Raw genomic sequence first — 22,753 nt, 5'->3', positions numbered from 1 at the left:
CACTCTCTTCTTGTACGCGCTTCAGAAGTCTCTTGAGATCCAATTCACTTTCTGCCATTAAAGTGGTATCATCCGCATATCTAAGGTTGTTGATGCGTTTTCCAGCGATCTTCACTCCAGCTGAAGACTCGTCCAGACCGGCCTTCCTCATGATGCACTCTGCATATAGGTTAAATAGGCAGGGCGACAGTATGCAGCCTTGCCTCACCCCTTTCTCAATCGGAAACCAATCAGTAAGACCATGCCCAGTTCTGACTGTGGCCTCTTGCCCTTCATAAAGGTTCCTGAGGAGACAGATGAGGTGAATTGGAACTCCCATCTCTTGGAGAGCTTGCCACAATCTGCTGTGATCTACGCAGTCAAACGCTTTCGCATAATCAATAAAGCAGAAGTAAATGGGTTTCTGGAACTCTCTTGCTTTTTCCATGATCCAGCGAAGGTTGGCAATTTGGTCTCTAGTTCCTCTGCCCTTGCGAAACCCAGCTTGCACGTCCGGAAGCTCCCGATCCACATACTGCTGCAGCCTACCTTGCAGGATTTTTAACATCACCTTGCTAGCATGCGAAATAAGCGCGATCGTGCGGTAGTTGGAACAATCTTTGGCACTGCCTTTCTTTGGAATGGGGATGTAAACTGACCTCCTCCAATCCTGTGGCCACTGCAGGGTTGTCCAAATCTTTTGACATAATGTATGCAGTGTGTTAACAGCGTCGTGGTTGAGGTTTTGAAGCAACTCAGCTGGAATACCATCAATTCCGCTAGCTTTGTTCTTAGCAAGGCTGGCTAAGGCCCATTCAACTTCACTCTTCAGGATGCCCGGCTCGAGATCAGTAATCACAACCGTCCTATGTTGGGTTTGCACATCCGGGTCCTTCTTGTACAGTTCTTCTGTGTATTCCTGCCACCTCTTCTTTATCTCTGAGGCTTCAGTGAGGTCCTTGCCTCGTTTGTCCTTTATCACGCCCAGCTTAGCACAGAAGCTTCCTTTGATATCTTTGATTGTCTTATACAGAGCTCTTGTGTTCCTTAATTGGCTGTTGTCCTCAACTGCTTGACACTGTATGTTCAAGAAGGCATTCTTATCTCTCCTTGCTATTTTCTGAAAATCCGCATTGAGAACCTTGTATCTTTCTCTTTCCCCCATACCTTTTGCCATCCTCCTTTCCTCAGCTATTTGCAAAGCCTCTTCAGATAACCAGTTTGCTTTTTTGCATTTCTTTTGCTTTGGAACTACCTTAGTAGCAACTTCTTGTATTATATCACGAACATCAGTCCACATCTCTTCGGGCTCTTTGTCTTCTAGATCTAATTCTTGAAATCGATTGCTCACTTCCACAGCATATTCTAATGGAATCTGATCCAGATCATACCTGAAAGGCCTTCTAGTTTTCTGCGTTTTCCTCAATCGAAGCTTAATTTTGGCAACAAGAAGCTGATGATCGGTGCCACAATCGGCCCCAGGCCTTGTTTTTACTGCTTGTATAGCGCTTCTCCATCTCTGCCGGCAAATAATATAATCGATCTGATTCCTGTACAGACCGTCCGGTGAAATCCATGTGTACAGGCGCCTCTTGTGCTGTTGAAAATGAGTATTCGCTATGGTCAGGTTGTTTTCTTGACAGAACTCTACTAGCCTCTGCCCAGCTTCATTTGGCTCACCAAGACCGAACTTGCCTGTAATTCCGGATATTTCTTCACTCCCGACCTTAGCATTCCAGTCTCCTATGAGAAAAACGACGTCTGATGATGGGGTGCGGTCTAAAAGGCATTGTAGGTCCGCATAAAATCTCTCAACGTCAGCTTCTTCAGCAGCAGTGGTCGGTGCATAGACTTGGATAACTGTTATGTTGAAAGGGTGACCTTGGATCCGAAGTGAAATCATTCGGTCGTTTTTGGGGTTGTACCCTAGCACTGCTTTGCCCATTCTTCTGTTTACTATGAAAGCGACCCCATTCCTTCTCTTGGATTCGTGCCCACAATAAAAGACATAATGGTCGCCGGAGTTAAATTCTCCCATTCCGGTCCACTTGAGCTCGCTGATACCCAAGATATCAATTTTCAATCTGTCCATTTCTCGCTTGACGATATCCAGTTTACCTTGCGTCATAGATCTTACATTCCATGTTGCTATGTGATATATCTCCTTGCAACATCGGACTTTCCGGTCGCTTCCCGACACATCCACAACTGAGCGTCCTTTTGGCTTTAGCCCAGCTGCTTCATTCGTCCTGGAGCTACTAGGAACCGCCCTTTGTTCATCTCCAGTAACATGTGGGACGCCTTCCAACCTGGGGGCTCATTTTCCGGCGCTATATCGATAATGGTATTGTGACTGGCCATAGGGTTTTCTTGGCAGGAAATACTGGAGTGGGTTGCCATTACCTTCTCCAGTGAATCACATTTTGTCAGAACTCTCTGCCGTGACCTGTCTATCTTGGGTGGCCCTACACAGCAGAGCTCACGACTTCATCGAGTTTCGCAAGCCCCTCCGCCACGACAAGGCAGTGATCCATGAAGGGGGAACCAAATATTAAGCGAAAGCATTAGCTGCAGGTGACCGAGCGTTCTTCTTCTTCTCTTTTCTCCTTCCTCAGCCCACATATAAAGCCCCGCTTTAACCAAGCCATATGAACGTTCCTTAGTGGCCTATAGGGGTAACGTGAATGCCAGGGTCCTAGCAGGCTGATTCTGACATAACCGTCCCATGTGAAACGAGAGACCCAGGTTGGCAGCTCCTGCCAGTCCACATATGAAGCCCCACTTTAACCAAGCCGTACGAACATGCCTGACGTCAGGTATCACGTGAGCACCAGCTGCGCCTCTAGCGTACCACGCCGACCGCTTTTGTGTCATGTGAGGTGTGACGTCACGTGCTGCACCGTGACTGTGACCGCACTACGTCAACCGCTTGAGTTGGTAGCCCAGCTCTCACCCTAGTGTCACATGGGGTGTGACGTCACAGCGTCATGTGGGTGCGCCCGTGCTATGCTGAAGGCTTGAAACCTAGAGTAGTATTGCTTTCGCAACAGTAAAACAGCAAATAAAGATTGAATCACTTGCGGCATTACTCCCCCCTTAAAAAGACATCGCCTCGATGCTTTCAAAATAAACACAAAAACTCAATATTGACACATGCCATTCATAGACGACGAAGATTGGAACGGGCGATTCGGAAAAAGACGACGAAGCAATACGGTGCTGCGCTTTTGTGCTGCCTTGACTGGCTATTGGTGTTCTTCGGTGCCAGAGTGCCAGAGAGCCTTCTCTGTAACGTTACGTTACAAATCTGGTGGAGGAATAGCCAGGTATCGATCCAGTCCTGCATAATCAACCGGTCAATACGGAGCTTACCCCTGTACATCAACGCCTCGGCCGCCGCCTACGTGGAGAGCCCCCTGAATTCGGACCCCTTCCGGCCGCTACCAGGACGACGCACCCTCAGACGGCCGTACAACCTGCTGCAATGACATCTGAGAGCGGGCTTCCCACCCACATTCTGTGTCATCAGCCGAGAACACCCCCCTCTTTTCATGGCGACATGTTCGAGGACGGCGAGGACTGGCTTGAGAACTACGAGCGAGTTGCTCGTTACAACGGGTGGACTGATGAGCGTAAGCTCCACAACGTGTACTTCGCTCTTGAAGAGTCTGCACGGACATGGTTTGAAAACCATGAGGCTTCCTTCCCATCCTGGGCAGCCTTCTGTCGTGATTTCAAAGCCACGTTTCCTAGCGCCGACCGCCGGGAGCGAGCAGAAGCTGCGCTACACTCGCGCATTCAGCGCCAGAACGAGAGCGTGCGTATGTTCTTTGAGGACATGACACGCCTTTTCAACCGTGCAGACCCACAAATGCCAGAAGATAAGAAACTGCGTCACCTGATGCGGGCGTTAAACAAGAACTTTTCGCGGGACTGGTACGCAGTCCACCACGCACTGTGGCGGAGTTTCTCAGCGAGGCAGCGACCATGGAGACAACGCTGCAACACCGAGCCCGTCAGTACAACCGTGACGTGAACATCATTAGGTCCGACGCACCCCCTGTACATGTCGGCAGTGACATGGACTCACTACGCAATCTGATCCGTTCTGTCGTGCGGGAGGAACTGCAAGCGCTCCGGATGCCTTGCAACACAGCATCTTTTCCTTCATTGGCTGAAGTCGTCCGGGACGAGGTGCGTATGGCAGCTCAGCAAGTTGCTGACGTTGTTCCCCAGCAGCGCGTTCCTCACCAGACGTTTGACGCGAGGCCCACCTACGCGTCCGTCCTGAGTAAGGCTCCACCGCCAGACCATAGTATCAACGCTGCAGCTCCAGCAATGGAGCCGCAGGGTCCCCGCATGGAGCACCTCGCATGGAGCCGCATGCAGCCTCGCTACTCCCCTCCGCCAATCTACCAGCCACCCCGTAAAAGTCAAGTATGGCAGCCCCGGGATCGTCGGCCCCTGTGCTATCATTGCGGTGAAGCCGGTCACCTTTACCGGGCGTGCCCGTACCGCCGCGTCAACATGCGGGGTTTCGCCTCGGAGGGCCCCTACCCTCGGAATGCAGAACGGCCTACTGAGATTGCAAGCGACCTTGCAGCGCGACAGTACCCCGTCACATCCGGTTACCAAGAGCGGCGGTCTACGTCCCCGACGAGCAACCGTTCGACAAGTCCCCACTCTTCCCGACGCCGCTCTCCCAGCCCTGGTCGGGAAAACTAATACCAGCGGCCTTCGGAGGCAGGGTCGCTGATGTCGGGAAATGTGAAGATCCTCCGTCATCGTCAGGCCGACCCGACGAGATTTCACTTGTGTCAGGTAGCGACAGCATCCGGCATACTACCTCCGATTTGTGTGTAACGATTGATGGAGTGGATGTCACCGCGTTACTCGACACTGGTGCCGATTATTCTGTAATGAGCCGTGGTCTCGCCCGAGAATTGAAGAAAGTTTTGACAAATTGGTCCGGCCCGAAAATTCGTACGGCGGGAAGTCATTTGATTGAACCTGCAGGCAAGTGCACAGCGCGGGTCGGCATCCGTGGTTTTGTATATGTCGGAGAATTTATCGTGCTTCCTGAGTGTTCGAAAGACTTGATCCTTGGTCTAGACTTCCTGCAGACCAACGGCGCTGTCATTGACCTGAAAGAAGCGCGTGTTTCCTTTTCGACGAAACGAGCCGTGGCGCGCATTGAAAACGAAGATCCGGGTCTGAACGTTTTGCGTATAGTTGACGATGACGTGAGGGTTCCGGCACGTTCTAGTGTGCTGGTTCTTGTAAAGCATGATTTGTTCCACGATTATGAGGGCATCGCGGATGGGCACCTTCCGCTACTACTCGAGAAGGAATTAGCTGTTGCTCGAGGACTCGTACAACTCCAGAACAGTTGTGCTACTGTCCTCCTGACAAATTTTGCTAAGGAGATGCGGCATCTCGCCAAGGACACGGCTGTTGCCGTCCTTCACGATGTTACTGCCTTACCTCATTTATGCACCGCCGGAACGAACCCTAAAGAAGAGGCCGCACACTGTCATGCTCTGCAAACCGTTAAAATTAGCCCCGACTTGAAGCCCGATCAAAGGAATCTTCTCTCGGCTCTTCTGAGCGATTTCGCAGACTGCTTCGCCACAGGCTCGAAGGTCGGTCGTACTCCTGTCGCCAAGCACCGCATCATCACCGATGAGACCACGTTACCGGTATGCCAGCGCCCGTACCGGGTTTCTCCTAAGGAACGTGACGCCATTAAAACGCAAGTGGATGAAATGCTTGCGGACGACGTGATCCAGCCTTCGACAAGCCCATGGGCGTCGCCAGTGGTCCTTGTCAAAAAGAAAGATGGCACCTTGAGATTCTGTGTCGATTACCGAAAGTTAAATAACGTGACCAAAAAGGACGTCTATCCGCTGCCCAGGATTGATGATGGCCTCGACCGACTACGCGATGCCAGGTACTTCTCCTCATTAGACCTCAAAAGCGGATACTGGCAAATTGAAGTGGATCAGAGAGACAGAGAGAAGACTGCATTTGTGACGCCCGACGGCCTATACGAGTTTAAGGTGCTTCCGTTCGGTCTTTGCTCTGCACCGGCCACGTTCCAACGTATGATGGACACGGTTTTATCAGGTCTCAAGTGGCAGTCGTGCTTGGTGTACTTAGATGATGTTGTTATTTTCTCGCCTACTTTCGAGCAACACTTGGACAGGTTGCGCATCGTGCTTCAAGCACTCAAAGGCGCGCAACTAACGATCAAGCCTGAGAAATGCCACTTTGCTTTCAAAGAACTACGCTTCCTCGGCCATGTTGTCAGTGCACAGGGCGTTCTCCCTGATCCCGAGAAGACTACCGCAGTGTCAAATTTTCCACGCCCTACCGACAAAAAGGCACTTCGACGATTTCTAGGTCTTTGTTCGTACTATCGACGCTTCGTCCAAGATTTTTCTAAGATAGCTGAACCACTGACAGCACTAACCAGAGATGACATACCCTTCCTGTGGGGAGACGATCAAGAGCAAGCCTTCCAGGAGCTTAGAAGCCGCCTACACAAACCCCCAATACTCGCCCATTTCGATGAAGACGCCGCCACAGACGTACATACTGATGCCAGCAACGTTGGCCTCGGCGCGGTACTCATTCAGTGGCAAGGCGGAGTAGAACGGGTTATCGCCTACGCGAGCCAAACACTCTCACGGTCAGAGGCGAACTATTCGACAACGGAGAAGGAGTGCCTTGCGGTAATCTGGGCCATCAGCAAGTTTCGACCATATTTGTACGGACGACCCTTCCGTGTTGTCAGCGACCATCATTCCTTGTGCTGGCTGGCAAGCCTTAAAGACCCGTCTGGACGCTTAGCTCGTTGGAGCCTCCGTCTTCAAGAGTATGACGTTACTGTTGTCTATAAGTCGGGACATAAACACCAAGATGCGGATTGCTTGTCACGCGCGCCATTGGACTCCACCGCAGTAGAAAACGCCGACGAGTTTCTCTTTATTGGGGCCATTACTCAATCCCATATGGCTGACCTTCAACGCAAGGACCCGGAGCTGGCGCCGCTCATCGATTATCTGGAAGGACGCGGTGGTAGAGTACCGCTTGTTTTTCGTCGTGGCTTGCAGTCATACGCTTTACGAAGTGGAGTTCTCTACAAGCGCAATTTTGAAAGATCAAGAGAGACATTTCTACTCGTAGTACCTACGCACCTACGGCCTGACATCTTGAGTGCTTGTCACGACGAACCGTCCGCCGGCCACTTGGGAGTTAGTCGTACGCTTGCAAGAATTCGGGATAAATACTATTGGCCGAAATTATTACCTTCAGTACGATCCTACGTTAAAACCTGCCGTGACTGTCAACGCCGAAAGACTCCACCCGTGAAACCAGCTGGATTTCTTCAGCCGATCGCTCCACCGCAAACTCCATTCCAACAAGTGGGAATGGATCTTCTTGGTCCTTTCCCGAAGTCAACTAATGGAAAGCGTTGGATTGTTGTCGCGACAGACTACTTGACCCGATATGCTGAAACCGCGTCGCTCACAAATGGAACTGCCACCGAAGTAGCCGAGTTTTTTGTCCACGACATCGTGTTGCGTCATGGCGCTCCGGCTGTTATCATTACCGACCGCGGGGCAGCTTTTACGGCCCGCCTGACTAAGGCTGTGTTGAACCTTACACATACTAACCATAGACGGGCCACGGCATACCACCCGCAAACTAATGGCTTGGTGGAACGGCTAAACAGAACTCTGGCCGACATGCTGTCTATGTACGTGGATATAGAGCATAAGACCTGGGATCAAATCCTCCCATATGCCACGTTCGCATATAATACGGCACTTCAGGAGACGACGCGGCTCACACCCTTCGAGCTTGTCTTCGGCCGTCGAGTGACCACTCCACTGGATACAATGCTGCCCGTATACACCGACGACGAACATGAGCTTGACCTGGACATTGCTAGTTTTACTCAGCGTGCGGAAGAAGCGCGGCAGCTGGCAAGACAGCGCATATACCTACAACAGCAACTAGACGCTGATCGTTACAACAAGGGACGGCGCTTCGCTGCCTACGAGCCTGGAGACTATGTCTGGATTTGGACGCCCGTTCGTCATCGTGGACTCTCTGAAAAATTGCTGCGTCGGTACTTCGGCCCATACCGTGTCCTTCGCCGCCTCAGCGACGTTACTTATGAAGTTGAATCCGCGACCCAAGATCCCTCAAGCCGCAGACGACGCCAGTTCACTGATGTTGTGCACGTTGTCCGGATGAAACCCTACCACGATCGCCCCGCTGACTAATCTTCAGACTGATGGCGCCCCGTTTTGTGCTGTGGTATCCCATACCAAACTAGCATACTATGTCAGCTCATCGCATCAAGCAGCATTTGCAGCATCGAGGCGATGCTGCCAAGAAGGGGGGCAATGACACATGCCATTCATAGACGACGAAGATTGGAACAGGCGATTCGGAAAAAGACGACGAAGCAATACGGTGCTGCGCTTTTGTGCTGCCTTGACTGGCTATTGGTGTTCTTCGGTGCCAGAGTGCCAGAGAGCCTTCTCTGTAACGTTACGTTACAATATTAGTTATGTTGAAGTTTTTTTTCCTTTGCTTTTGGTGCTTTTCATCAATGCTCTTGTCTTCTTATCACAACAAACCTTCCTGTTTTGTCAGAAGCTTGTAGAGTCAAATCATTCTCAGGAATTCAGTGATTCTTTCTACATTGACAACATTTCTTCTTGGCTTGGCGTACGACTTGGGGCACTCCACTCCTTCTGTTAGGCATGTAGCCTTGTTGCAGATTGGCGCAGGCATCTGCAAGTGGACTGAGGAGGAGGAAGACGAGGTTTGGGAATGGGCGTGCGCGAAGCGAACTGAGCACCATGACTGCTGGGCAGGACAGCTGAGGATGAAAATACAGTCAGAGGTGGTGTGGTGTTTGCCCTCCTTCTTCTATAGCCTTGTTCTTTTCAGCCACTCTTCTTGAGGCGCTATGAACCATACCCAGCAGCTGGTAGACGCGAGTCTCTACTGCAAACTTGGAACCTCTGTCAAGGTTGTGTTGCACCTTTGGCACGAGCTCTTTATGCTTTGGTTTTCTTTTTCTAGGGGGGTTACACGTGCTCCCCTATCACCTGTCATGGAGACAAAGGCAAGATTATTTATTTTCTTTGATGGCAGGTAACGACTGTGTCAAACGGCCCAGAAACAGCAAACTACATCTCTCGGAATTGACAAAGCGCAGCTATAAGAGTTATCAAACGACTTTCAAGCCTAGCATCTTCTAAAGTACAGCGCAAACACAGGCAGACACACTAGACAAGGAAAGTGACAAACACAGCGCTGACTAGATACTGACAGTTTGTTTCCTCAAACCAAAGAATAGTATAACAAACGCATGCTCAAAAGACTGCGAGGGTGATAATTGACGCTCTCAAAATATGGAAACCGGAAAATGCATGTGTCAGCACCTCTTGATTAGTATGCTGCTACAAAAACAGTTGTCACTTTTGGGGGACTGTTAATCCCTGCTGACTGTACTCTGTTTGCTTGTTGTCAGGATTTACTTTTTTCTTACTTTTTTTTCTTTCTATTTTACCCTCTCTTTCTTAACTTTTTTTTGTTTGCTTTTTGTGCCTATGTTTATTATTATTATTTTGATTGAGGAAGCAGAAAACTCATTTTCTTGTCAGCGCTGTGTTTGTTGCTCTTCTTGTTTAGTGTGTCTGTTTGAGCTGTTCCTTTGGAAGATGTTTCACCAAGCAGCCTGCCAACATGTTTTGACGCAAATCCTAGCAATAACTGTTTAAAGCGCGTTCCACAATGAATCATCATTTGGCCTGTCTTATGTTTTATTGTTTGGTTTCAAAAACCTCTGTTTGCAGACCAGTGGTTATTTTGCCTTTGCTGTATATATTGAAGGCCATGCCCTCTCACGAAAACTGCTGATTGCTGTCTCCAGAATTGAGACTGATGCTGTAATTTAATCCTCCAGAATGAAAAATAAATCCAAACCAACATTTGCAACCAGACGCTGCCATAGAAGTGAGTGGTGCAATGAGACAGAACATAACAGCCACAGCGAATGTGACAAAGACGCACACAAAGCTGCACGTAAGAGCCTGGCTGGCTGTTGCCACGACACTGGCCCCTCACCCCTTCGCTCCTAATCCTTTCATTGGCTTGTTGCCCAAGCTGGAGTAATCACAAGCACGTCTCGCAGGTTGCGGCAGCCGTAAAGTACATGCCTGCATTTTTTTTTTTGGTTTGAATTGGGGTAACTGGAGTTCATTCCCTGACTCCTCTCTCTCACTCCTGAACGTTGCGGCTGTCGCTATCCCTGTCACAAAACGCACAGCTAGTACTACCAACTTGGCCCCGTTTTGCTGGTGTGTGCAGGAGGTGGCCAATGTCTTCGCTGTGTATGGCATCGAGGTGGACCCGCGGCACCTGCTGCTTGTGGCCGACTACATGACCTTCGACGGCAGCTATCGGGCATGCAACCGCATCGCCATGGAGAACAATGCATCTCCCCTGCAGCAGATGACGTTTGAGACCACCATGAACTTCCTCAAGTCTGCTACGCTCGCCGGTACGTACTCTCCCCTTGTCCCTGGTCACGTCAAGGGTGCTTGGAACAATGCAAGGATCATGAAATGTGAGGGCCAAATTTAAAAAGAGAGTAGGTGGTGCCCCAGCAAGTTTTATGTGCTGAACTCTCAGCTGACGTGCAACTCACTCGGCCATGTTCACAAGCGCCCCTTCACTTGAACTTCTACTCCAAGCGGCCCTCGAGGTTGAGAGATAGCCAGGCCTCTGGCCCCGATTATCTGAAAACAGAACAAAAAGAATCATTGAGTATGTGCAAAGACAAAAACAATAGGATGCAAGCGTTTACAGAATTCGCTACGCACTGTGTCGCCTGTCCGCTGTCCCTCAGTCTACACCAAAGTTTGGCAGCTTTCATGCCCCTCACATGCGTGAAGCACACCCACAAGGACAACACTTATATGCCTACTGGATTGCGAATACATGCTTTCGTCAGAGGGGTCAGGGATCAGGCTTCATTGCCTTTCTCCCATTCACATTAAGAGGGGGGGCGCAGGTGTTAAAGTGGATTGCTTGGCTCATCCGATTGCACAAGCTTGGTTTTCAGTATGTTGTCTTTATCACGCAGCGATTGGGATGGGTGCCTCCACTGCTACAAAATTATTGGAAGTATGATAGCAGCAAATGCCTTTTGGAGTGAACGATTCTAAAAGCAGGTGTAGTAATGCGGCTGACCACATGCTTTCTTTAATAATTGATGGGTGGAAGGATGGACGACTCGCAAAAAAAAGAAAAATATATGTCGACCCTTCCTTATATATTGAACCATCCCTTCAACCTGACATCAATTTTTCTCTTAAAGGGACTGAACACTGAATTTAGGCAATAAATTTTTTTTGTCGCAATGGAAAGATTTTCATCTAAAATGCTCATTTCCATAGTGGCTTTGGTAGAAATGCTGTAAAAATGTTTTACTGATAATTTTTTTATCAGTGCATGCGCCTGTTTTTATGTAGTCTGATGCTGGAAACCATGAGCCGCTACCACAATGACGACTGGTGGTCGACAAAAAACACGTATCGAAAACAAATATAGATTTCACTCGCCAGACAGTAATTAGACATTTGTTTAGCATAGAGTAGTGTCTTTTCCAGCTTCCACTCCCAAGGCTGTTACAGCACAATAACGTACTCCTTGTCGACGAAAGTATTAAGTGGGCATTATCGCTTCGTCCATGGAATTCAAAGCACTATATCGCCTCTTGGCAAAAGCTGTAACCATGCCTCCCGTGATGCGATAGGAGGAGTGGCTTTTATTTCAGGACGTAGTATAGAGAGTGCAAAATGTAATAACTTATGAAAAGCACTCCTAGAAGAAAAAAGACCAGTGTGCACTTATGAAAACTGGCGATATTTTGCTGAGATGTATTCATGTGGGGTCCTACAGTGAAAGTAGTAGGGTTTCTGCGCAAGGTAGTGCCTCAGTTGTTTTTATGCGATTTTCAATGTCAAATTGAAATTGTACAGCCTCTTTTCTTTGATACTGTAGTGTGCTTGAGCTGTACTATATGAGGCAAGGTCTTTTCATCTCCACCATAATCTCATGACATATTTTGACCAGTGTTTTGTCCCTTTAATGAAGTAGGTTCATTTTACCGTGGTGGATGCGCTCGACAACGAAGATTTATTTCCTGGCTGTACAACTCGTCTTCACTTCAAATCATGTATTTCGGTGATATACGCGACAAGCTTGGCCTGCAGCTCTGGATGGCATACCAACTGTATCCCTTGGAAGCATTTTCGCTTGGCATCACAGTTTGAAAATTTTGTATCATTGCCACCGCCACACCCACATTACCCGTTTAGAAGCTTCGAACTTGCGGCCACAGCACAGTTTTTGCTTCAGCATAAATGATAGCTGCCTCCTTTAACGCTGCACGGAACAAGCACTGAATGCTTTTTGGACTGGAGAGCTCGTGACAAAGCATGTAGCCAGTCTTAAAGGCAAAAGTGTGAACGCGCAATAAGCGCGAACTCAACGAATGATCGATGTCGGCTCTTCCATTAACCATCGACACTCTTGAAGTGCCGCCGTTTCACGTGGCCCGACACGACTAATGTGCCAAAAGAGAGCGTCGCCACGATTCTAACAGCAGCTCTTCCGTAAACTGTCGACACTCCCGCTGCTGCAGTTTGTGCTGCGCATTAAATGTTGAGAAAAAAAGATTATTCCCGAGAAGCACACACAGTAGCTGAACGTTGCACTTAAAGGCGTAGAGCAAACAAATTCGCCATAGCCTCCATGATATGCTTTTTGTCTTGCTTTTGTTAACAGTGCCATGCTTGGTTTCGATTGTAAGTCGACCCCCCCAACTTCGGATTTTCGAATTTTAGAAAAGGGGTCGACTTACAATCGTGTAAATACGGTAGGTGAATGAAGCTAGCGACAGTCGGTTATCTGCTCATTGCACATGTCCTGTTAATGCTCATTCCTTCTTCTTGATTTCCACTAGAATGTCATTAACTCGATTATTTCTTTGACCCCACTCTGCATGCCTACCATTTTTCGTTCCATAGCCCTCTGCGTTGTCCTCAAAATAAGTAGAACCCTTTTTATAAGCCTCCACGTTTCAGCACCATTAGTAAATATACAGATAAGGTGCAACTGTTGTATACTTTCCTCTTGAACTATAACAGTAAACTGCTAGTCATAATTCCTCATATCATAAGCCCTTATACATAGCATTCATCGATTACAAGAAAGCATTTGAGTCAATTGAAACCTCAGCAGTCATTCGGACATTGCAAAACCAGGGTGTACATAAGCCATGCGTGAAGTTACTGGGAGATATCTACAGTGGTTGAACAGCAACCATAGTCTTTTATAAAGAAAATAATAAAATACCCATTAGGAAAGGTGTTAGGCAAGGAGGCACAATTTTTCTACTACAGTAGAACCAGGATATATCGAACTCGAAGGGGATCGCGAAATAGTTCAATATATTGATAATTCGATATACAGAAATCAGCCTGGGACGGCACTTACGATGCGAAAAAACGATACCGTATTTGTCGCGTAATCAACCCACTGGTATAATGAACCCACCCTCTACTTTTGCACCCAAGAATTTGGAAAACAAAACAAAAAAAAAAGCGTTAAGGCCAGCTCGCTCACAAGCGATTGAGCTATCTCAGCGACAAGCGGCAGCGACAGAGCGAAAAATTTCCAACTTGGAACTGTGTCCCTCTCGCCGCTCGAGCCACCGCGGCAGCTCAAAACAAGGCTTCTGTGTCGCCGCGGCGAGGCGTTTTCGCTTGCATGTCGATGGCGCGAGTCACTCCGTTTCAGTCGTCTCATCCACACTCCTGCGGTGGCGAGGAGCGAACTTATGGCTGATTGCACAAGCCTGGTTCGATTTATCACGCCGTGCTTGGGGCGGGCATAGTCCACTGCCACAAAATAATTGGAAAGCGTGATAGTTAAATGCTGTTTGAAGCGAAAAATGCTAAAAGCCGGTGTCATGATCGCAGCTGACCGCATGCTTTCGTTGACTCATACATGCAAGAAACGACTCCCACAAAAAAAAAAGAAAGAAAGAAAGAAAAAAAAACTGCTGCTTCTTAACTTCCCGCAGCCACCATATCTTATGCTACGCCGCGCGTACAGCACAATTATAAGAATGAACGACTCTAGCAAAAAAAAAAAAGATATAGAGAGAGAGAGAGATCTGCTGCTTCTTAACGTCCGCCGGCCCCATAGCCATGTTAGCCGCGGCGCGCAGAGGGTTTGCAACATGCGCTGGAGAAAGCGTCCGACGTTATGTCTGAAAAAAGGCTGAGCTGGCTTGGCGCATGCGTAGTGCGTGCTACTGCGAACGAAGGCCGGAAGAGAGGAAGGGGAGAGATAGCTCGGCAATGGAATGGTCACACCCTTGCGCTTCGCTCTATCGCGTTTTTCCCCTCTCGTTCCCACCGGCTCTCTCTGGTTCATTCACGCACACGGCTTGCAAACGTTACGTGCTGGCGCGCGGGAAACAATAACGCAGATACGCACGCCTTTGAGAAATGGGCGCGGCCCTGCCCTAGACCAGCCGTCGCCGAACTGTCCCCTCTCATTCCTTCCGCGCGTGGCTTGAGAACATCACGTGGCAAACAGCTGAGGGTGATGCGATCATCTTTGGGGAAGGCACACTTTCCAGTGCGTGGTGCGGAGTTCGATATATCGAACGACCGGTGAAATTGAGTCCGATATATGACGCGGCTTTCCTATACTTTTGCATGGGATTTTCAAGGGGATATTCCGTGAGTTCGATATAACCAAAATTCGATATATCCGGGTTCGATATATCCGGGTTTGATTGTATTGTTCATTGTTTGCCTAGCAGAAGTATTCAGAGAGCTAGATTGGGAACATGTAGAGATGACTGTTGATGGAGGAGACCTCAGTAATCTTAGATATGCCGATGACATTGCCTTGCTGAGTAACTCAGGTGACGGAGCTGCACAGAATGGTTAATGGTATAGAGAAGCATCATGTTTGTAAACAAAGGTGACACTGCCCTCAGCGACTTGGGGGTGTAGACAAAAATGCAGTGGGCCTACACTGCACAAAGCGACACTGCCTTAGAAACTGTATCACACGTGTGAAAATTTCAAAGCATGCATATCTCTTGTGCTAAAAAATGTTTTGTTTTATGCCTGGAGAGTTGTTCTCCAATTCCCCAGGTAACATTGCCAGACAGAGTGCTGCATCAGCCTCCTTCTCCGTGGCAGCAACAGCTCGGCTAGGGTATGCCGCGCTGTTGCTGCCACAGAGAAGGACGCTGATGCAGCACAATAGGCTGGGGAATAGGTTTAATGTACAGTGACATTAAAGCGGTAAAGCTGAAGGTATAAGAAATACTAGCCATCTACTCTCCTCAAGTTCCGTGCCTGACAGAGGCCCACGAAACTTGATTTGTATCTTTGTGGGCGCTTTGGTGCAGGGGATAAACAGAACTGATTCCTAGCTCCAGGTGTCCCCTAGTTGGCAGTGGCCTTGCATGGTTTCACTTCTCCACAGTGATTGCAAGGGAGGCAGGGAAGTTGGATTTTTATCTTTATGGCCACTCCTGTGCAGGGGCCACAGAAACTGATTTCCATCTTTATTAGGGGTGCTATTAGCTTGTTTATCATTGACACTCATGAGGTATTCCCACTCTCCTTGTTTACTGAGTTTCCTGAGGTTCCAGAGTTTGCAGTGTGGAGAAATGTTGGCTCCAGAATGCAGTTCCTAATATTGTTTTACAACCTTGCCCTGATTTTACTCATTTTGTACTTTCAAAATCCGCAATAAAGTAATTTGACCATCTGCAGAGGTATTTAAAAAAAATTCGAAGATCTACTGTTACGCTCCACGTCGCTACCCATTGCTGTCATCTCTATTCGACCGCAGAAACTTGTAAAAGCAAATGTTGTTTTCTTTTTTGTGCCTCTCAGTTCAACCAACCACACCACAGCTTGCTGGAGTTTCTGGAGTTATGCGCATATACACAGCAAGCACCGCACATCGAATGCAGACAACTCAGCATTTTGCCTACATCACAAAAGTCGCTGCTGTCTCCAGCACTGCTACATATCCACTGATGTCACGGGCCAACTTGTCTATAGTAGGCCCAAAATTTAATATGCAGAAGACTTACCGTATTTACTCGAATCTAACGCGCACCTTTTTTCCGATATATCGTGTCCAAAAATTGGGTGCGCGTTAGAATCGAGTACGACCCTAAATCTCCGATATCATATCGCCATCGGCATTTCAAAATGGCCACCTGGTATGCACTTCGAGCCTACTAGCTGGTCTAGCTGTCTATGCCTAGCTGCAGTAGCGTCCTTCGTGTGCTTTGGTACATGTGCTTTGGTTAGCCTACCCGTTTTCTGCGATTGACCGACCAGTATGGACGTGCCGAAGATTCGTCGAGTTCATCATGATGCCGCATTTAAAAGGAAAGTAATCGTGTGTGCAGAGACGGACGGAAATCGGGCCGCATCACGCGCATTCGGAGTTCCGGAAACATGCGTGCGGGACTGGCGCAAGCAGAAGGAAAAGATTTTCGGCAGCAAGGCTACACGAAAAGGTTTCAGTGGACCGAAGCAGGGCCGGTTCACCGAAATAGAAGAGCGGCTCGCAGAATATGTTCTAGAGCAGCGAGCGGCGCAGCGGCCAGTGACGACGGACCTGCTCAAAGTCCGGGCGATGCAGGCAGCCCTACAAACAGGGCTAACGCGGAGCGACTTTAAAGCGAGCAGGTGCTGGCTGTCTAATTTTATGAAGAGAAAAGGCTTTTCTCTTCGAAGGCGGACAGGGATATGTCAGAAGTTGCCTGAAGAGTACGAAGAAAAGCTGCACAGTTTTCAGCGGTTCGTTCTAAGTTTGCGCCGCAAGTACGGCTACCACCTCGGCCAGATTGGAAATGCCGATCAGACACCGCTGTACTTTGACATGCCTGCCACCACAACCGTTGAAAAGAAGGGGGCGAAGCAAGTGCGCGTGTTGTCTTCCAGCCACGAAAAAACACGCGTCACCGCAATGCTTTGTTGCACCGCGGATGGACACAAGCTGCCCCCGTATCTCATATTCAGGCGCAAGACGCTCCCGAAAGGAATCGCGTTTCCGAGTGGCGTGATTGTGCACGCCAATGAAAAAGGTTGGATGACAACGGACTTGGTCGCCGACTGGATCGATAACGTCTGGCGCAAGAGACCCGGCGGCAGTTTGGGCCTGCGTGCGATGCTTGTGCTCGGCGCTTTCAAGTGCCATCTCAACCAACGCATCAAGGACAAGCTCGCTGCGTGCAACACCGACCTTGTCGTGATACCAGGTGGCATGACATCGCAGCTCCAGCCGCTCGATGTTTGCTTGAACAAGCCAGTGAAAGATAGGATTCGGGTGCTCTACACCGAATGGCTTGTGAGTGGCTGCCATGAATTCACTCCCAGCAACAGAAAGATGCGTGGTGCACGATACCGTCTGCCATGGTCATCAAGGCCTTTAAAAAATGTGGCATATCGAATGCCATGGACGGCACCGAGGATGAGATGCTTTGGTCCGTCAGCAGTGACAAGGAGTTGTCTGACAGCGACGACGAGTGAACCTTGTGCCGGCATAGTGACAATCTTGGCAAGATAAGCCGTTTCATTTTGTGTGTGTGTTTTTTAGTGCACCGAGATTAAATATTTGCTTTTCCAAACGAGACAAAGTTGTATTGCTGTATGAAAGCGTTAGGTGCGCGGTACTCTTTTTCGCGGAGAACGGGTGCGCGTTACAATCGGAGTTTTTTTTTTTTTTCGGGGGTGGGGGTCACGAAAAACGGGTGCGCGTTACAATCGAGGGCGCGTTAGATTCGAGTAAATACGGTAAGTAATGCTTAACAGCCTTGAAAAAGAACAGCAGCTCTTTAATTTCTTTCATTTTATTGCCTTAAAAGGAAGCTGAAACGGTTTTCAAATTGATAAAGTTCGGTGATTAAGAAGAAGGGGCTTTACAATCATCTGTGTCAATCTTTTCTGAATTTTGTCGATAATAAAAGGCGAAATCGCTTGTTAAAAACGCGCCGCGGGCACGCCAGGAGTGGCGGGGGCGGGGTGCCAAAACTGGGGAACAGGCGGATGTGACGTCAATCGTGGAATGCAGGCTGGCTGACTAGGCCAACTGCGCATTTTGCATGCTGCCTTCGCTCCACCCCACTCTTTAGTGATCGACGGATCAGCGCAGTCTGCTATTAGTGCCATTTGTTTTCTCCAGTTCGGTCGTTCTGTACTGAAGGTTCTGCATGTTAAAAGATTACACCGGGTCAACCAGCAAATACGCAGCTGTTGTGGAGTAGTGCGCTGCGCCCTTTGGTGTCCTCTGACTGTGAGCCTCTTTTACTCAATTGTAAAATAAACGTCATTCAACGTTCGAAAAATATTTTCCTCGTATCACTTAAAACAAACATTCTTGTGAGTGCTTGAAGTGACTTGTAGCTGTCAGCACGACTTTCCGTTGTGCGAACATTAGTGCTCCAGGCGACATAGTACTGTATAGTTTCCGATAGGATAAGAAACTTTCAGCGCAGTGGGTCCCTGTCATGAAAGGAAAAACTCAGCTGTGTTTTGCCCGGATGATTTTTATGCCGATGACGATCATCGAATCTTGGCAGCGATTGCTGCCACTGCAGATCCCAATTAAATCAGCACAACTGAAGCCCGGTGCCGTTCTTTTATTGTTCCCTCACCTAATTAGGTTAATACCGTTGTTGCACAGCTGACTTTACTGTCGTTACACTTAACTAAGGATACCGGTAGAACGAAGCTGCATTTACAATAGTCGTAAATAATGCAGTGTCTGCAATGCCGTGCTGCTCGCGCGACAACAGCGTGCTGAAGTATCGTCCGAAGACAGCATTGCCTCCATATGCCGCGCCGGCCACACCTGCTGCAAGCTGTTCGTGGATCCCTTGCACTAGCATCAAGAAAGCATGCTCAAGTTTATTGTTTATGAGCCCAGAAATAATGGAATGTCAAAGATTAACCCCTATTGAGGATCGCTGACCCATACTTAGATGTTGGTAGGAGTGATAACTGTGATACAAGCAAGTTTCTCTTGACAGCTGTCTAGCGGCAGTTGCCGCAGTGCGTCACGGTTCATCTGATCTAGTATACATTATTTAGCTCCTCTGCTAAGGCGGCTCCGGAATTAATATCTTCATTTCATTGTGAGACAGTGTGATATACAGTAGGCAGTTCTGCGAGTAGCCTGTTTACTACAGTGCTGCTCAATTTCCAAGCGTCGTCTGCTGTTGGGCCGATGCGAAATAATATAGGCCTAGCGACGACCAGGGAGTGCGCTCGGCCAGAGCGTCCATCTGTCGTGCTCACTGCCGGCACCGTTCCGGTAATCTCGCTTCATCTGGTGCTACAGGTGCTGCGAACCTGTCTCATTTCACAGTGCGGCTGAAGCTGGACCATTTTCGGCGTTGCGTTGAACAGCACACCACGCCAACTAAGCTCCAAAGACGTCACAGGACGGGCTGCAGCTGTAGTATGTGCGCATTAGTCGCTGATCCGTTAGGTGATACTCAAAGGTTGTATAAGTGCGCTGTGGACTAGGATTGCATCATATACAATGCCTATTCCTTTTGTTGCTACTGAAATGAGCTTTAGTGTGTAAAAGGCTCTGATGAGAAGAGAGGAGTCGCTGGAGAAAGATTTGATGTTGGGAAAGGTTGAGGGTCGCCGGAGAAGGGGTAGGCAGCGAATGCGATGGTTAGATGGCATCCTCGAGGCACTGCAGATGAAGTTATGTGATGTTGGGAAGATAGTGAGAGACCGGAGGGCGTGGCGTGACATGGTCCATAGGGTCACGAAGAGTCAGACACGACTGAACGACTGAACTGAACTGTGTAAAGGGCAGTTGTAAAGCGGACCAGCTCTTGCGCTTTTCAACTCGCACAAATGTGCTCACTACTTTTGCTGTCAACGTACTCCACAACGTCTTTCGTAACGGCGTTTCTTTTTTTTTTTTTTTTTTTGGAACTGCTGGTTGCTCAAACGCAGGCGGTAAGTGTCCAAGGTGTTTTACATTGTTCGAATAATCAAGAACAGTTTAAATCGAGCTATCAAGTCACCTGAAGTAACGCGCATGCAGCAACACCGCCTGTGCTGGCCTGGCATACCGCGAATGACTTCATGATGGGCCTGGTCAATTACGGACAACAGCGGCATTTGCTTGGAGGGCGGACCCGCTGGTGCTTGTTTTCTTGTAGAAACTGCTGTTTGCGTTCATTTCTGCCATTTCTGCGGACAAAAGACTATAAAATGTTGCCGTCATTGCATCCGCCACCGCTTCGGTGGTGGACAACGGCTGTTGTGGCGTGCGTCTTTCTCTCCCTCTTCTTTTTCTTTCTTCTCTACTTTCTCTCTTCTGTCTGCACGAGGCAGCGCAGGTGGCTCAGCTACAGAGCCAGTAGCAGGCCCGTGCATTTTCTTTTCTTTCTTCCTACAGCCACAACAACAACTAAAAATGCCGCACAGAACTCATTTTCTGCAAAAAATATTTCAGCTTCCCGTTAAAGACCTTCTGAGGGGTATTACCGTATTTACTCGAATCTAGGCCGGCCACGATTCTAAGCCGAGACCCGAAAGTCCACAGAAAAAAAAAAAAAAAACTTACCTCGATTGTGGGCCGACAGAAAAAACTGCGAACAAGAAGTACAGTACGCAAACGACATTTATTTACATTATCCTGCTCAGTCGTCGTCATCACTGACTTATCGCTGGGCTCCTTTCTCGTTCAGTGCAAGCAAATATTTCATCACGCTGCTTCCTCCAACGGCGAGCATTCTTTTCATCCACACTGAAGTCCCACCTGGCTTGATGATTTGACGATTCTTCTGCAGCGAGTATAACTTTCCGCTTGAAGGTGGCGGTAAAGTGACACTGCCTGCTTGGTGCCATGGTGTCGATGAAGGAACCGCACATATAAAAACTCCTGGAACACACCCAGGATACCACACGAGCACACGAGAAGACAAGGCCAAAATGGCAGCCAGTGCTTGTGTGTACTTGGCCGGCGTCGGCTAAGACTTGTCTTTTGTTTGCGTTCCGTGAAGGTGCCACCTGCTGCTACTTTTTTTTTTCTATTATATAATGAGACCCCGAGACAAAATCCTTGTATCTAAACCGGTGCCAGAGTTTTATGTCTCGTTTTTTTTTTTAAACTATCGGCCTAGATTCGAATAAATACGGTACATGAAGGGTAGGAACAAATGTTGTAAAGAACAAGTGTTAACACACTGAAAGGCGATTGCTTACATTTTTTTATGAAAGTAGCTGAGCATCTGATGACAGCAATGTTGTTGGTTTGGTAGTTCCAGTCTGCAGCAGCATGGGAAAAAAATCAAGTGGCAAAGGTGATGGTGTGTATGAGAGTTTGCAATAGGCAGCAATGTGCTGGAAGTAATAAGGGAATACAGCCATCTACTTAGTGTCTGTAGATAACAATCATGAATTCAAAGAATCAAATGGTCTGGAATTTATTTGGCCAGTACCATGCGATCATGAACAATAGGTTACTAGTAACCCTAAAGGGGAAAGTATATAACCGCCATATTTTGGCAGTACTCGCCTGTGAAGCAGAAATGTGGAAGCAAACAAAAAGTGTTGAACTGAAATTGATGACTACACAGGACTTAGCACGAAAAATGGTAATTGTAACATTAAGGAGAATCGTGCCAAATGGGTAAGGGGAGAAATGCAGGTTAATCACATTCTAATAGAAATCCAGCAGAAATGGGCATATGCAGGTCATGTAATGCGAAAGTGAAATAACAGATTGTACCTTACGATGGTAGACTAGATTTCAAAGAAAGGAAATTAAGTTTAGCTGGGTTGGCAGAAAGTTAAGTGGGTGGATGAGGTTAGGAAGTTGAGGGAATCAAAGGACAGAGCTGGCACAAGACTGGGTTATTTAGAGGGATATGGGAGAGGCTTTTGCCCTTCAGTTGGTGTAGTCAGGCTGACAATGATGATGGCTTTGACCATGACACAATTGTAGCCAATTGGAGACCGTGATTTACTAATTAATCTCGAGTCGTAACTGGGTCCAGGTCATTGCAGTTGGCCAGTCCGATTGGACACCATTGGTTTCTCTTTTGACTCAGTCATAACCTATTGAAAGCAGGGACTTTCCAATTGGTCCCAGTGTTTTATGCCAAAGTGACCCAGCTGGCTCACCTTACCATAACATGCACAAAAAGCTAACCCTTGCCTCATTGACACTGCAGGTACTGAAGATCACCTGAACTCGCCCTCTGCCCGTCTCGTGGTCGGTCGAGTGGTGCCCCTGGGCACAGGCTGCATGCAACTGAGACAGCCCCAGGCCTTCAAGTTGCGTATGCGCTAGCAACTCGCTACAGCCCTAATAAACGGATTGTTTTCGCTTTTTGCTGGCTGCTTTCTTTTTAGGTTGTGGCAAGGCATACATATATATTGTAAAGATGAAGATGTACATGAAAAGATTCAGATTCTGCGCACTGTCTTCTGTGGTATCGCCTGCGATGTGTGCGCTGGACCTACCTTTACGTTGACTGTTCCTGCTGTGCTTCTGGATCGAGTCTCAGTGCCACTAATAAACCCCCATCCTACATTTGGAGGAGTCGCGGGTTAGAAACGTTAGTCCTTGGAGCTCCGTATTCGCATTCTTCCTACCT

The 22,753-nt window shown here is 48.3% G+C and overlaps 1 protein-coding gene across 1 annotated transcript in view; it reads left to right on the top strand.

Annotated features, from left to right (window-relative positions):
• Positions 1-22,486, top strand: part of Polr1A (RNA polymerase I subunit RpI1) — a 234,120-nt gene extending 211,634 nt beyond the window's left edge. The window contains exons 29-30 of the mRNA XM_084576213.1: positions 10,375-10,567; positions 22,328-22,486. Coding sequence (XP_084432339.1) covers positions 10,375-10,567; positions 22,328-22,446 — 312 coding nt within the window. The 3' untranslated portion in view covers positions 22,447-22,486. The remainder of the gene's footprint in view (positions 1-10,374; positions 10,568-22,327) is intronic.
• Positions 22,487-22,753: the final 267 nt, after the last annotated feature.

Source organism: Amblyomma maculatum, chromosome 8 (assembly GCF_055883805.1).
Source record: "Amblyomma maculatum isolate TAMU_Amacu chromosome 8, ASM5588380v1, whole genome shotgun sequence".
In the NCBI taxonomy this organism is placed as follows: domain Eukaryota; kingdom Metazoa; phylum Arthropoda; class Arachnida; order Ixodida; family Ixodidae; genus Amblyomma; species Amblyomma maculatum.
Note: the sequence above shows the minus strand (reverse complement) of the source record. Positions and strands in the feature narration are given on the sequence as shown.